General features: G+C 40.6%; 1 protein-coding gene across 3 annotated transcripts in view; it reads right to left on the bottom strand.

Moving 5' to 3' along the window:
• SCIN (scinderin) overlaps positions 1-13766 on the bottom strand; it is a 76023-nt gene that overhangs the window by 15171 nt on the left and 47086 nt on the right. For all 3 annotated transcript variants that reach the window (XM_074574769.1, XM_074574770.1, XM_074574768.1), the window contains one exon: positions 1263-1355. In XM_074574769.1, the coding sequence (XP_074430870.1) occupies positions 1263-1355 (93 nt within the window). The remainder of the gene's footprint in view (positions 1-1262; positions 1356-13766) is intronic.

Raw genomic sequence — 13766 nt, 5'->3', positions numbered from 1 at the left:
TGCGGAGGGAGTGACTGACCCTCTCTCACACTTCACAGCAGCTTCAAAGCTACTGTAGATGGCACCTAAAAGGTCACACATGGGGATCCAGTAGCACTTAGTGCTGTCAGAGTGTTGCCACTTGTTGACCAAACCCTTCTCGTTACGTGACTATAGGGAAGCGTGTCCACTGTATGCCAGGGGAAGATTCTTTTCTACCACACAAGGCAACCTCATTGCATGAGCCAGAGCACAAAGTGCTGAAGAGAAAGGTCCAGATCTCAATGCTAATGGGGGCTTATAAAAAAAATACTCTTGCAATCTTCAGAAGAAAATATATTTTTTCTCGGGGTGGGGGAGGGAAGAGGGGACAGGGAATAAATGTCTTTTCTAGATTTCATTAAAAAAATCCCCTTTTTCCAAATACTTCCTCACTTCTTTTCTCAAGTGGGAGAATATGAAAGAAAGGGGATCCGTGGGGGGAAAATAAAAAAAAAAAAAAAGAGAAAATACAGGCCTGGAAATACAGTTCTTCAGTTTTTCAGTTCAGTGGCTTCTTCCAATGAAATGAAATGTCTACACATTTCAATTTTAAAACATTTTTTTTTTATGAGAAAGGATCAAATACAAAAAAAACAGGTCTGTTTTGGCACTGGTAATGAAGAACACATTTTGGACTACTACTAAAATTAATCACAGTCTTTCTGTTGAATAATGTATTCCATAAATGTAATAATAAAATTCCTACTGATTTAAATGCAGTAAAATATTTATCCATTTTGTTTATAGGTAATTTTTCTGACATTGGCATTGTCCTAGTTGGTGATAAGCAGCTGAGGGAGGAGGAAAAGGGTATTGCAAAAGAAAGGAGTTTTCCGCTCAACTTCTATTGGATTTTGATTAGAAAAATATAACATAACTGTCCATCTCTCAAACTCTGCTAAGAATAATTAAATCATATATGACTACTAAACTCTCACTTTTAAAATTCAAGAAGACAGGAAATATAGTTTAAGACCAGTTAATTCTTCTTTGACCTGCACTGAGTGGTTCATAGGCCATGCTTAACTTGTTTTCTGAGTAAATAGGACTGTAATCCCTTTTTTTTTCCCAAATTACCTGGGCTGTCCTGATTGACATCCTTTAAGAAATTTGTCCATTGGCTGCAAATCAACTAACACAACTGCAGTTCGGTAACTGAAGGCAGAACTCCATATATGAGGGCACTACGTGCTTGAATACTGTTGAGTGTACCTAACTAAAAAAAAATATAAAATACTTACCATATATAGTTTAGCGCTTCTCCTGTTTGTAATATCGGCCAGCTCATCATCATCATCATCACAGTCGGGAAGCGCTGGCTTGCTCCCTAAAACCTGTACAACAATAACAAATTCAATGCAGAGAGAGAGTAGGTGCTGTAGTATAAATACCTAAACGCTGTAACATGTTGTGCCAGTAATCAGTTAGTCAGGATCATCTTTACACGTAACCCAATCTAATTCCAAACTCATGGATGACCTGTTCACAAATATATGGGTAAGTTTAAATAATTGTCAGATCTCCAGCAGCATTAGATCTACACGCTGTCTTTCCTGCAAGGCAACGTGCTGGTCCTCTATAGACTGGGATAGGAAATGCTGTAGAGAAAAAAGCTTCGAAGGATCCGTACACACACACGTACACAGAACAGAGGTTCACAGGGTCCTGCTCTACGTGTGTGTTTATATGTCTGTCTTCCACTTTTCCTCCCAGTAACTTCTAACTGTCAGCAAGCAAGTCTTATAATTTTTGGAATGACGTTACTCTTAAAATGTTTGAAAATACTGAAATTGAAGTAGACAAAGTGAAATATATGGGTGAATTACCTTTTAAAAATATTCAATTGTCACTATAAAATATCTGATTAAGAGTTAAAAAATCTAAAAATTGACAGATTCTTAACCATATTTTAAGGAGGAAAAATTAAAGAAGGTCTTGAAAAAAACTTATAGGGTGAGAAAAACTTATTCTTGCTCCACCACCAGTATGTCAATTTTAACACTATGGTAGTTTTACATCACAGTAATTTTACACCATGGGTAACCTTATAACAACTATCACTACAAGAAATTTACAGAGATTCATCATGAATAGATAACAGTCAGGTAGCCACTATTAGATCCTAGTGACTCATTCTTAACGATCTTTCCTTAATGATTCATATATGACCAGATCCAAATGTTACATACAGAAATTTATGTATTTCTATGACATTATGTCCCAGAGTGAAGGCAGTAGTAACTGATATGTCAGAGTAACTAAATCTCAACATCAAGTACAAGGGTAGTGCCAGCCTTCTTATTGACACAGTGCATTTGCATGTAGCATGGAGTCACATGCAAAACCACTGTAAATATTTGATAACAGGGAAGCCTGACAAAGCACACAGCTGCAATTTGGAAAAAAAAAACACTACAATATAGCCTAAATATTTAATATATATCTGCCATCTGTGGACTCTCCTGCCCTGGTAAAGCCCAGTGAAATACTTGGCCTTGTTAAGTGTGATCACTCCAGTTTAATCTGAACTATTTCATTCGTTGAAAAAGTCTTGTCCTGAGTGTTTAAGAAAGATGTTACCAATAGCTTTTCAGTAGCTATCAGTCAGCATTTCCTGAATTTATGCTACGTGGCTAGAGATTTACTAATGTATAGGCCAAGCAGGGCTACATTTTCGTAGCAGAGTGCCACCATGGTGGTGAATGGCTAAAAGCAACAGGTGTATGTGGCATATCAGCACAAGCTTCCTACACACATGCTGTAGACCACCAAGAACAATGTTGTCTTTGTAATGCAAGGGTCAGAAAATTGCCAATTAATAGGCATGCTTCTTTACCCAAACAGACACTGAATAGGTTTGCGGTATTTATAACGTTTGACTTTCAGCAATGATTAAGATGATAAAGAGACTTGCTAATAAAACTTCCAGAAGTCCACACACTAGTTCTCTGCTTAATTAGGTATTTCCAGCAAAAAAAATACACCAAAAAAATGACACAAAAATTGTGATTCCTGATACAGTTAAAGTCAGCATTTTCCCTTACTGTGCATATAGAATACCTGTGGCACCACAATTATTTTGCAGCTTCATTGTAAGATGCTAAAAGCAATATAAAAATAAACTGCTCTCAAAATTTTCTGCTTGCCCAGGGGTCTTTGAAAACTATGTGAGTGACATGGAATATTTTTAAACAAGGCTAAATAGTGCCTGTTGGTGTACATGAAAGCATCTTGACAGAAGCAGCCTCTCTAGTCACAGCACAATGTGTAGGCACTCCACTCTGGTGAAAATTAAACCAAGCAGCCTCTATAATTTAAATATTGCGCTTTAAAATCGGCCCCAGCACAGTTTAGATTTCTGGCCTGACCTCTTGGTGCCTTAAAAATGCATGTAGAAATGTTTTTCTGAACTAGATAGAGAATTATTGTCAGACTCTTTAAGTCTTATCTCAAGAAATCTCAGTTCATCAGTATTGGCACAGTGAGGGGGGTCAAAACCTCCTTTGTGCAGGTGCAGTTATAGGTATGAGATGAAATGCCCTGGAAAGGGCAGAGACGTTCTGGTTCTGGGGAAATCCATTCACAATTCACTAAACAGCAGCTTGCACAGTAGCTTCTCTGGCCAAAGCTAGTCCTGCGCTTCAGCATAGGCAAGCAGAAAAGGAACATAACTCATTTTTGTAATTCTTCTGCAGTTTCTCAGAGGAGCCCAAAAATAAATGGAGAAGGGTCTTGAGGGTGCTCCCTTCTCCTGCATTTGAAGTCACAGTTGCTTGTAGATCCTGGTATTTTGGGGACCCTTGATAAGAAGCGAAAATATGTGCTTCTCCTCCCACCAGATAAAAAAATACAGGATTTAGGAGGGCTGTGCAGCCAACACAGCCATTGGAATAAGCCTTGAGATCAATCACTAACAGGTGTGTATAGCTATGTGTGTTCGGATCAAAACCAGAAGATGATACAAGGGTAAAATGACCTGAGGCATGTGAAGACATCAATTGTGAAGAGATACAGCGTGCCCTATAGATACTTCATATATGAAGTGATATATATGAAATACATATAGTCAGTACGCTTTTGTATTGCTGGGAACAACTTACATCATTCCCAACATGCATTAATTTCAGCCAGTTTGTCTTACAGACTGGAGGATGAGACAGATCATGGAAGGAAAAATTCTGTGCTTAAACAGAAAGCAATTTATGCTGAAAAAAATGTTATGCTCTGTCTGAAAGAAATGCCTTCCAGAGAAGTTGTCTTTCCTCCTTCTAGGGCAAGCTCCCATGCAATGGCTGAGTCTGTATGCAGCCACACATATGGCTGGATGTTATGACAACAGATAATTTTATCAGTAAGATTACAAAATGTGTATTGAACAACAGCTAACTGCTATGCTGGAATTGGGTTGTGTTGTTACTAAGCATATGGCTGGCTGAGTTGCAGCTCTTCAGGGCACCTCATCTTTATACAAATAATTTTCACGCAATACATCAAAAAGAAAACAAATCGTGCCAGCTGAGACTATAGCCAAAGGCTCCCAAAGCTTTTCAGCAAGGTTCCCCAATAAAATGACTTAAACCAACAGACACTTCAAAGGACATTGAGTCTTCTGATTCTTATCTACATATACTGTTAGGTTCACGCAAGTCCTGTGGTAGCTATATACACAGGACCTCACTCGTCTAATTCTCCCTATACAGACAGTCAGGCTGCCCAAGTGGGTCCTTACATCTTATGACCCAGAGCCTAGGCTGGCTCTTCTGGGCTGCTCGGAGGTTCCAGACCCTGGCTCACAAACCTGCCAAGAATTCAGACCCACAAATCCACCCTACACACCTGAAAATAGCAATGCTCTCTCGGGGACACAAAACAGCCTAGCCACACTTTTCCCTGGACGTCCAACCATATTGGCAACTTCAAAGCATACCTCTCATAAATACACAGGTGCAGAGACAGGTTTTGAAAACACTTTTAAAATCATTATTATTATTATTATTCTTTACTGCAGTAGAAATAATCTAAAGAATAATTATGGGTCCTGAAAGCAATACCCATGCCCCAACTTCTTCATTCTGTGGGCTTAGCATCTTTCTTTGCAGCTACTGATTTCCAAGCCACAGAGACTCTTCATATCACTTCACCTTATCTGCCACTGACAGATTAAGGTATCAAACCAGCCCTCATTCTCTGTTGCTCCACCACAGAATGATGTTTACCCTCTCCCCAGCATTGCTTCCTACGTGCAGGTTTATCAGAGTCCTGCAGAAAAGCCTGAGCGGCTCCGGCCTCAGCGAAGGCGCACACAGGCGTAGTGCCGCTGTTCTGCAGCGACTGCTCTAACCTCACGGGCTGCGTGAGGTTGTTTAACCACCCGGGGCTTGATCTGCTTCACAGGTACTTCAGAATAAGACATGCCCATAGCTGGCTATGGCAGAGCCTCGCTTGCTTTACGTGGCTGTAGCCTAATGCCAGCTTATTTCTCAATGAGAGCATCAGGCAGATGAGTTAGTGTTGTTTGAGCAAAAGTATTCATTACCTCCATACCTTTAGATCTTGTCTATGGGGGGGTATAACAGGAAGTCAATCTGCATTAATTTTATAAGTTTTGGTTTTTTAAGTTCTGTTAAACCTTTGTGTTAATGCTCTTGGGTTAGCACAAAGATATCATAGTGGGAACCGACAGAACATCAGTTCTTCTACAACCACTGCCCAAGTTCACTCTTATCTTGGGGAAATGCAATGGAGCTTATTCTGCCTGCAAAACCATAATTCCCTTCCATATTCTCATGTGCATGAGCCCTTCTCTGTAAATATCTGCACCCCCTCAGAGAAGTGCAAAATACAGAGACAAAACTTTTACTGACAAGTGAAATTTCTCTCCATTGCCCTTAAAAAAGAATAAACGAAATCACAGCCAAAAGGTTTCTAATCTGTAGGAATGTGACAAGGTAAATAACTTAAAATAAACTCATCAAAAGAAGAAATTTAGCAAACATTGTCTTCATAACTGGAGAAGCCAGCTCTGCAGCATAATATAGTTGATATTGATTTAATAGGAGCAAGAAGTTTAAAGAGTTCAGTGAGGCTGAAAAATCCAACTAGGAAAACAATACTTGAGGAACACATCAGGTGAAGGTTAATTAAGAGAGAAAACCAGTTTTGTACAGTTTAAGTTGTGTACACTAGCACTGTGTTTGTGTTTCTTTGCACTATAAACAGTTTGGGTTAGGTTTCTGGGTCTGAAACTGAACTGTTTGTTGTGGCTGTGATCCCAAGTGTCAGACCTCAAAACCACTCAAATTCCCCTCTTTATATGCTATGAGCAATGGAAAGAAAAACAGGACATTTACATAGCTTAAAGCTGTCTTGTGGGCCTGACATTTTATCACTTCATACTTTTGGAAAACAATCAGTCTCATCATTTACTTTCTTCAACGCTCTGACATAAGCAAGTATATCCTGCTCCTGCAAACTCAAGGTACACATGTAGGCTGTGACAGAGAATAAACCCTCCGTGCAGGACAATAGGCCTGAACTATTGGCACAGCGTGAACTCATTGGCAGATAAAGGCTTAGATTTTTATTAACCTCCGAAGCCAAGAAAAGTGTTACAAGGAATGTCTCTCTCAAATAAATACTGCCTCAAATATCTACTCCAGTATCCTGAAAAAGGGAAAAATCCAGCAGAGAGAGGAAAGGGTGAACATGACGCAGGCTCGTAACCACCTGGCTGACGCTGGGTACCGGCACAGACATACACCCTGAGGCTCATTGGGAAAAGGTGGCTTTAGGGCTTTGCTGCTTAAGGAACTGGCCACAGTTTCACTTCTAATCATTTTAGCTTACTGGTTCTCCTGCCGCAGCACAATCACTGCAGAGGATGTTCTGCTCCAGACAAAACTGACTTTTGACATTGGTCAGATTATGAATAGCCGAACATGCTTATTTCACTGCTTATTGTAACCTGGAGCTCTTTCCATCAACCTGAGCAAACATTCATTGTCTTAGAAAAAATTACACTTCCATCAGGAAAAAAAAAATAAAAATCCTTTTGCTAAACTGCTCCCAGGTAGCCAGCAGGATTTCTGCCTGAAATTGCCTCTCACTGGCAATGCCAGCAACAACAGATGTCATTACACTCTCACCTTGAGCAGAAGACCTCCCACCTGCCTAAACAGAGATTGAAAATAAGATGGAAACAGCCATAATGCACTAAGCAGCGGACAAAAGGATGTTTTATGTTAACAAATTGTTCTGGTATGCTGTTAATATTTGAGGGTTTACCATGGAATTTATCAAAAAGACTTTCTGGTATTAAGGTCTAAACCTGATCTATATGCAGTCAGGTTGCTATAAAATAGCAAAAAAGCATCAGTTGCTCATGGCACTTTTGACGCAGGAATTATGGCCTACATTTTTAGCCAGTTTCTGTTGTCTCAGGAATTTCAAATGCAAATCATAATTTTATTCATAGCTCTATGCTTAACTTCCTAAAAACAGGACATTAGGCTTAGACAGCTTTTCACACAATATTTGCAACTTTGCATATCTGTCTGGGATAATTTGAATATAAAGCCTTTACTAGTATGAGAACAATATTCTAACACTGATTTTCTGCTCTGTGAAACAGGCCACAGATAACATTTTCACAAAAAAAAGTATCTAGATCAGTCTTGAGAGTACACATTGGATGTTTTTCAATAGTTCACCTCCGAGGTAAAAAAGCCACCTTCTGTCCTGCCGGGACTGCACAGCTGACAGTATCTAAGCTAGCTATTTACATGGAAACTGTGCGTGAAATGAGCTGAGGAAAACCCCAGCCTATGTTATCTTCAAGCGCCTTCAAGATGAACAGCGATCCCACGCTAAAGAAACTAGGGGAGCGACTGGCAGTAACTATGCAAACACAAGACTTTTTGTAACCATTACTGCCACTGAACATCGAGAACTGAGCTGGTCAGCCACCTGCCTACCTGCAGCATAATTAAAAATACAGTAAGTAATCCCCCCTACATCTTTTTTTGCATTTATACTAATCCTTTCTGCCTCATTTTTTAAATCTTACTCCTTTGTTATATACTGCTCTGATACCAGCAGAAGTGTTAGAAATGAGACTCAAATCCTGCAGAGACTTGGATGTATGCTTGAGATGCCTGGTTTTTCTGCTTTACTGGGACATAAAGTCAGGCACACACTGACACCTCTGTAGCTTTGCAGATCTCTGTTTGAAAGCTTTATGGATAAAAAAACCCTGTATGAGCTGCATGACAGTTAATGCATGCTTATGTGTTGGAAAATAATTAACGGTAATAATTCAAGTAACTAGCGCCAACAGGGAGGCTCAGACACTACCTGCTAAAATTCAGAAAACTCCCAGCTTTTTGTTTTGTAAGCACCCATATTTTTGCAGCTGGGCATTTGCAGTGCCACCACGCAGGCTGGTGCCGGGGCTGTGGCAGGCTGGTCTATAGCAATAGTGGGGTGAAAGGAAGAGTATGGCAAATACCCTGTGGAGCTTGAAGCAGCAGGGAGCAAGCTGGAGGAAGCAGCAGGCGATTGGCAACCAACCACCCTGCTAGAAAACCAGTGTTCCCAGGGGAACTAGAGTGGCTGGAGGGAGAAGCAGGCAGCTGTAATACCTAGCAACATCAGAGTGAGCAGAGGGAGCTGCAGCAAGGTGTTTCAGCGCTCAGTCCATGAGATGGGAAGGTGGAAAAAGCTACTCAGGGCACTGAGATATTTTCCCAGTGCACCACTGTCTGTATTCACAAGCTCAGCATTTCCAGTCCCATAGAGCCCAATAGATCAGTTATACCAGGGGATCCTCTCTGGTATGACACCCAAACTCTTGCATTCTTGACAGAGCACAGATTTGGGCTCTAATGTTAATAACCAGAGATTATTTTGATAAATTTTCTCTAATGCCTCCTGATGAAGCTTGAAATCAATTAAATATTTATTAGGACAGAAAAAGAGCAAGAATGTTGCTTTCCCCTGGTTATATAGGAGATACGTCCTGCTTAGCTCTTTGAAAATCGTTTCCACCTGCTAGTTTAGGTCCACTAACTGATGTCTGTTTTTAAGTCCCTACACCTCCTCAAAATTTATTTAGAGGAGACAATATGCTCAAAGGGGCTTTGATTTACAGCTCTTAAAAAATCAGAACTCGAACCACTGATTACTCCATTTTTTAAATCCGTCTCATGTAATTTTATCTACCTCTTATTTTTACAGGCAAAGGCAGGTAGTATCAAAGTCATAGGCAGTTATGGGAGCAAAAGACTTGGCCCTAGTAATCTGCTTTGCAGTGAACACAACAGTTACATTTACATATTTCTTCAGTGTTATACAGTCAGTGGTGGTGGAAATACTGAAACTGATCCCACAACACATTTCTTCTATACAGCTGTTCTTCAACCTTGCCCGGATGTGAGAAGACTTTTGCTCCAGTGTTATATCGCCTGGTTAAGAACAGCAATCCGTGCATATCCAGACTCCTCTGAAAAAACAAACAACCTACAAAAGTTTTCTCCCCTGAGCCCTTCCTGCACTTCAGACCTTCCACTTAAGAAAATTCAAAGGCAACCTTAAGCAGAGATCCCTTAAGAGCTGCTTTGCACAGGGGCTGGGATGAATCAGACCTGTATAAAAACCAAGGAAAAAAAAAAAACCACCAAGAAAAAAACCCAACACGCCTTTCAAGGTGTATTTGTCTTGGGGAGATGCTGGATTCCAGGGACAGCATATCTCTGAGCTCTTTATATAGCAAGGCAATTCTGCCCTTTCAGTTCTTCTCCATTAAATCCCCCTGTTGCTAGACAGTACATAGAAATAACTGCTAACAACTCCACTTGGAGATAACTGCTAACAACTCTTTTCGTTGGCCTTGTCTTCTTAATTGTGCTCATTTAATAACTGAAAATTATAGTGGTTTTTCATCAATAGATTTCTTGATAGTCTAGCACAGAAAGGAAAAAAGCCATTACAAACTCCATTAATATTCTAACATGTAATTATAAGATTATAATTGACTAACATGGTAACCCTGCAAGCACTACAGCTGCTGGAGAAAACATAACAAAGATGAGTGGTTTTCTCACCCACAAGAATGCAAACGAGACACGTTATAATTTAATTCCAAGCACTTCCAGAAATTCATTACGATTTTAGAAATTCACTAAAATACCTAGTGCAGAAGCATTTTTCCCAGCACAAGAAAACCATCTATTATTAGAGCTGTTCTTAAACTATGTAGTTCATGCCATGCGGTACGACATGCCTGAACATTTTCTGAAGTAAAATTTCTAATGCAAGCACTGAAATTTGTATTTAGAGACTTAATTAAAAGCCTGACTTTCAGATGTACTTGCCACCTGCAGTTCCTGTTCAGTTCCCTGTCATTTAAGTATGTGGCTTCAGGCATCCAAGATTGAAAACTGCAGCTTGAAGAACATTACGGGTAACTCACAACGTTGCTGAAGATTCCTCCTTACCAGCCTCTGCCATTCTCGGGCAAACCCCCTGCTGATTTACAACCTGGGCCTGGGGAAAACACCGGGCCAAATGCTCAGCTGGTGCAAAGCAGCTAAGCCATACTGAAATCCAGGCCATGCGTGTTTATGTCTGAGTACAGGTGGCATAATTAGTCCTTTAAATGGAAATTTGCATCAAGAAAAAGGACTGTCCTTAATGAAGGAGATACACTCAGTAATTAGAAAGAAAACGGGACGCCTGGTTTTGGCAGCTTGAAACTGGCTCCCTGCAGGGACAAAGGGTTTGTACTTTGTATCCGCATTCATAGCCCATCATAAATTCTAATTTAACGGTGTAATGATTAATAAACTGCCACTCTTCAGATTGGACAGATGTTGCTGTGAAAGGTGCACAAGCATATGTAGTATTTTTCCCCCTAGACTACTTCGAGTTCATATCCTACAAACTCTCACTGTTCAAAATGGCAAGACCCAAATCATGTTCTTGATGACACCTGCATATATCCCAAACCATTCCAGTAAAGAAGTGTATTTAACTTCCTGAGGGCTAAATTTGACCTATAGTTTGAAGGGAAGGCAGGTACCAAACTGGTGGGGCATGTGCTGCCCTTAAAGCCTTATGCAATGATCCACGTGACAGGACGAGAGACTGCAGGAACCTGCCTAGCTCCTTCAGAGAAGCATGCCCTTGCACTGTTAAACCCATTTATGCTGGTCACAAGTCACAGCAAGCTTTTGTTTTTCCCAACTACCTCACTGCTCTGTGCTGCTCTTAGAAATTATCTTTGTTTTGTATCAAATCATTTTTAGGGGCTTGAATTTAACAAGGAAGAAGGAGGTGGTCCTGCTCTTCTGTCCATATGCCCAGACACGTATCCAGGTAATTTAAGATTTACTGGAGCTTGAGGTTGTAGTGACGTTTACGTTATTTGGGTCTCCTCTGTAACCTACATTTGCAATGGGCTCTTAAATTTCTCCGCCCTTGAGATTTTATCCACATGACTGAGTTAGCACTGTGTAGCGCTACCAGTCCCTTTCCAGTTACAGGTGGAAAGGTGTGACTGGCTGTAATACGATCAAGGCATTCCCATACCTTTGTGCATAGTATTTATTCACACCACAGGCAAAACCAATTATCACTGAACACAATGACATTCAGGAATTGTCAGGATGAAGCATTTCTTAGGAGACTGAAAGAAAAAGGAGGGAGGAGAAAGGCTGCATTATCAGAAAGGAGGAAGAGATTCCCTCTGTTGCTCAATATTTAAACTAGATGAATATTTATACAAGTATTTTATGAGAAGTGAGTTTACATTCTGCTGTTGTAAGGCCACTAGAACTCCAGCAAAACCAGGCTAATGACAAATGAAAATGCTGAGCAAACAAAAGTCGAGCCATTTTTTGTTTAAAGGCAGAAGAATGATTTCAAAGATGAGTACTAACATGATCCTTCATTTTCTTGTGGTTTTAGACCTCAGCAGTCATGTTTCTCAGGTTTCATTATTTCAGCCATGAATATTAAAAATCTTTAAAACAATGAAACAAAAGCCAAAAGCCTCAGCAGTAAAAACTGCAGCAATCACATGCTACCATAAGCTTCAGATTTAAGGGAATAATTTGTAGGGGAACAAGAAAACAGTCCTAAGAATCAGTTTTGTCTGCAGAGAAAACAGAACCATCCTGTTAGCTGAATACTTACGATTAAATAGAAGGGACAAATGCAGGCTCTATACTTAGTTTAGTTAAATATCAGTCTATCCTACCTTTGCATAGGCTCTTATACCCTGCACACAGACTGTCACAGGTGCCTGAGATGCTTAAAATGTATGACAGGGAGATCAATCTATGTAGTCAGAACAGCACTGTAAATCTAAAAATCTTATCGGGTGTCTAATATATTTATTTAATATTTCCAATTACACAAATATAGTAAAACAAATATAATAACACTTTCTCTTCTTCTCCTACTTCATCTCTAGATGTATGAAACCAGATCAAGGTGCTGGTACGCTACGCACGGAGGATTGGATGCTTTGCATCGTTCCCTTGGGTGACTCAGAACTGAATTTCCGTGTTTCCTGCATTATTGCAAGCAGTTTCAGCTTGCTGACTGACTAGGAAACTTCACAAAACCAGGTATTTCCAATTCCTTCTTTGGCCTTTACTCTGAAAACAGAAGTGCAGCTTACACATTCACCAGCCAAATAGTGGACAATAACTTCCCTGAAGAAAAGAAAACAGGGTACCTCAGTCAGTCACTCATCCCACTCACCATTTCACACAGTGCTGAGTAATGAGATCATGGGAAACTAAGTTTAAAATTTAGCTTCCCCAGTTTTGTCCTTTCTTCAGAATTAGGGCAGAGGTTCCAGTTAGAAAATTGTCTGCCGTGAGGATGGCTAGGTGTTAACTGTGGCTGCACTCTCAGACCTCAGCCACCTCTTGGGTACACAAACGCAGTGCTGCGAGATCTCTGCTCACTGCTGTGCAAGCAGTCAGAAGGACAAGCATCAGTGTCAGTGCTGCCAGCCCAAGAGGGTTTCTGACAGGGCTAGCAACTGACCCTAGAAGGTTTTGGTCCTAGGTTAGCTCTGAAACCATCTATTTAGTGCTTCTTTTGGTCAAAGAAGAAAAAAAAAAAGCAGCATTGTTAGCTCTAACACTAACATGGTCACTCTAGAGCAATCAAACTGACTCATGCATTGCTAAGACCTATTTTTGGATTGGTCCCATGCAGATGAAAAACCTCCTGCAACACAATTTGAACACTCAGGCCTAAGATTCAGCAGGATGAGTAAGTCTATTCAGCTGTTTACCTGTGAAAATCAGCAGAGTTGGCCTCTGGTGGATTTTACTATGGGCATCTGCAACTGTGGAGACCAGTCACAGTCACTGAGCAGCAGCAGCAGCAATTCGTCCAAGGTGGTCAGCTTAATTTTTAGATTTCCAAGGCAGCAACCCTATACAGCACTGCTTATTTAAACCTGCCAGTCAGTACCTCACCTAAAGTGCAAACGCAGAGGTGAAACCAGCTAGGCTGAGTACTTGTGATGTGCTTGCACAGAAAGTTTCTGTCTCATCTTCGCAGTCGGAGAGTTCTAGTGATTCCTGAAGTATCTTAAGAGATACGTGCACGTGCACCCACCGCAGGTCTGAGCTTTCCAGACACGCCGCATTTCCTGAGCGCGAGCACAGGACGGTCCCTGTGTGTTCCCAAGTGGCCTCTGGTCACTACAGCAGATGAAAACAGAG

This window comes from Larus michahellis, chromosome 2 (genome assembly GCF_964199755.1).
Source record: "Larus michahellis chromosome 2, bLarMic1.1, whole genome shotgun sequence".
In the NCBI taxonomy this organism is placed as follows: Eukaryota; Metazoa; Chordata; class Aves; order Charadriiformes; family Laridae; genus Larus; species Larus michahellis.
Note: the sequence above shows the minus strand (reverse complement) of the source record. Positions and strands in the feature narration are given on the sequence as shown.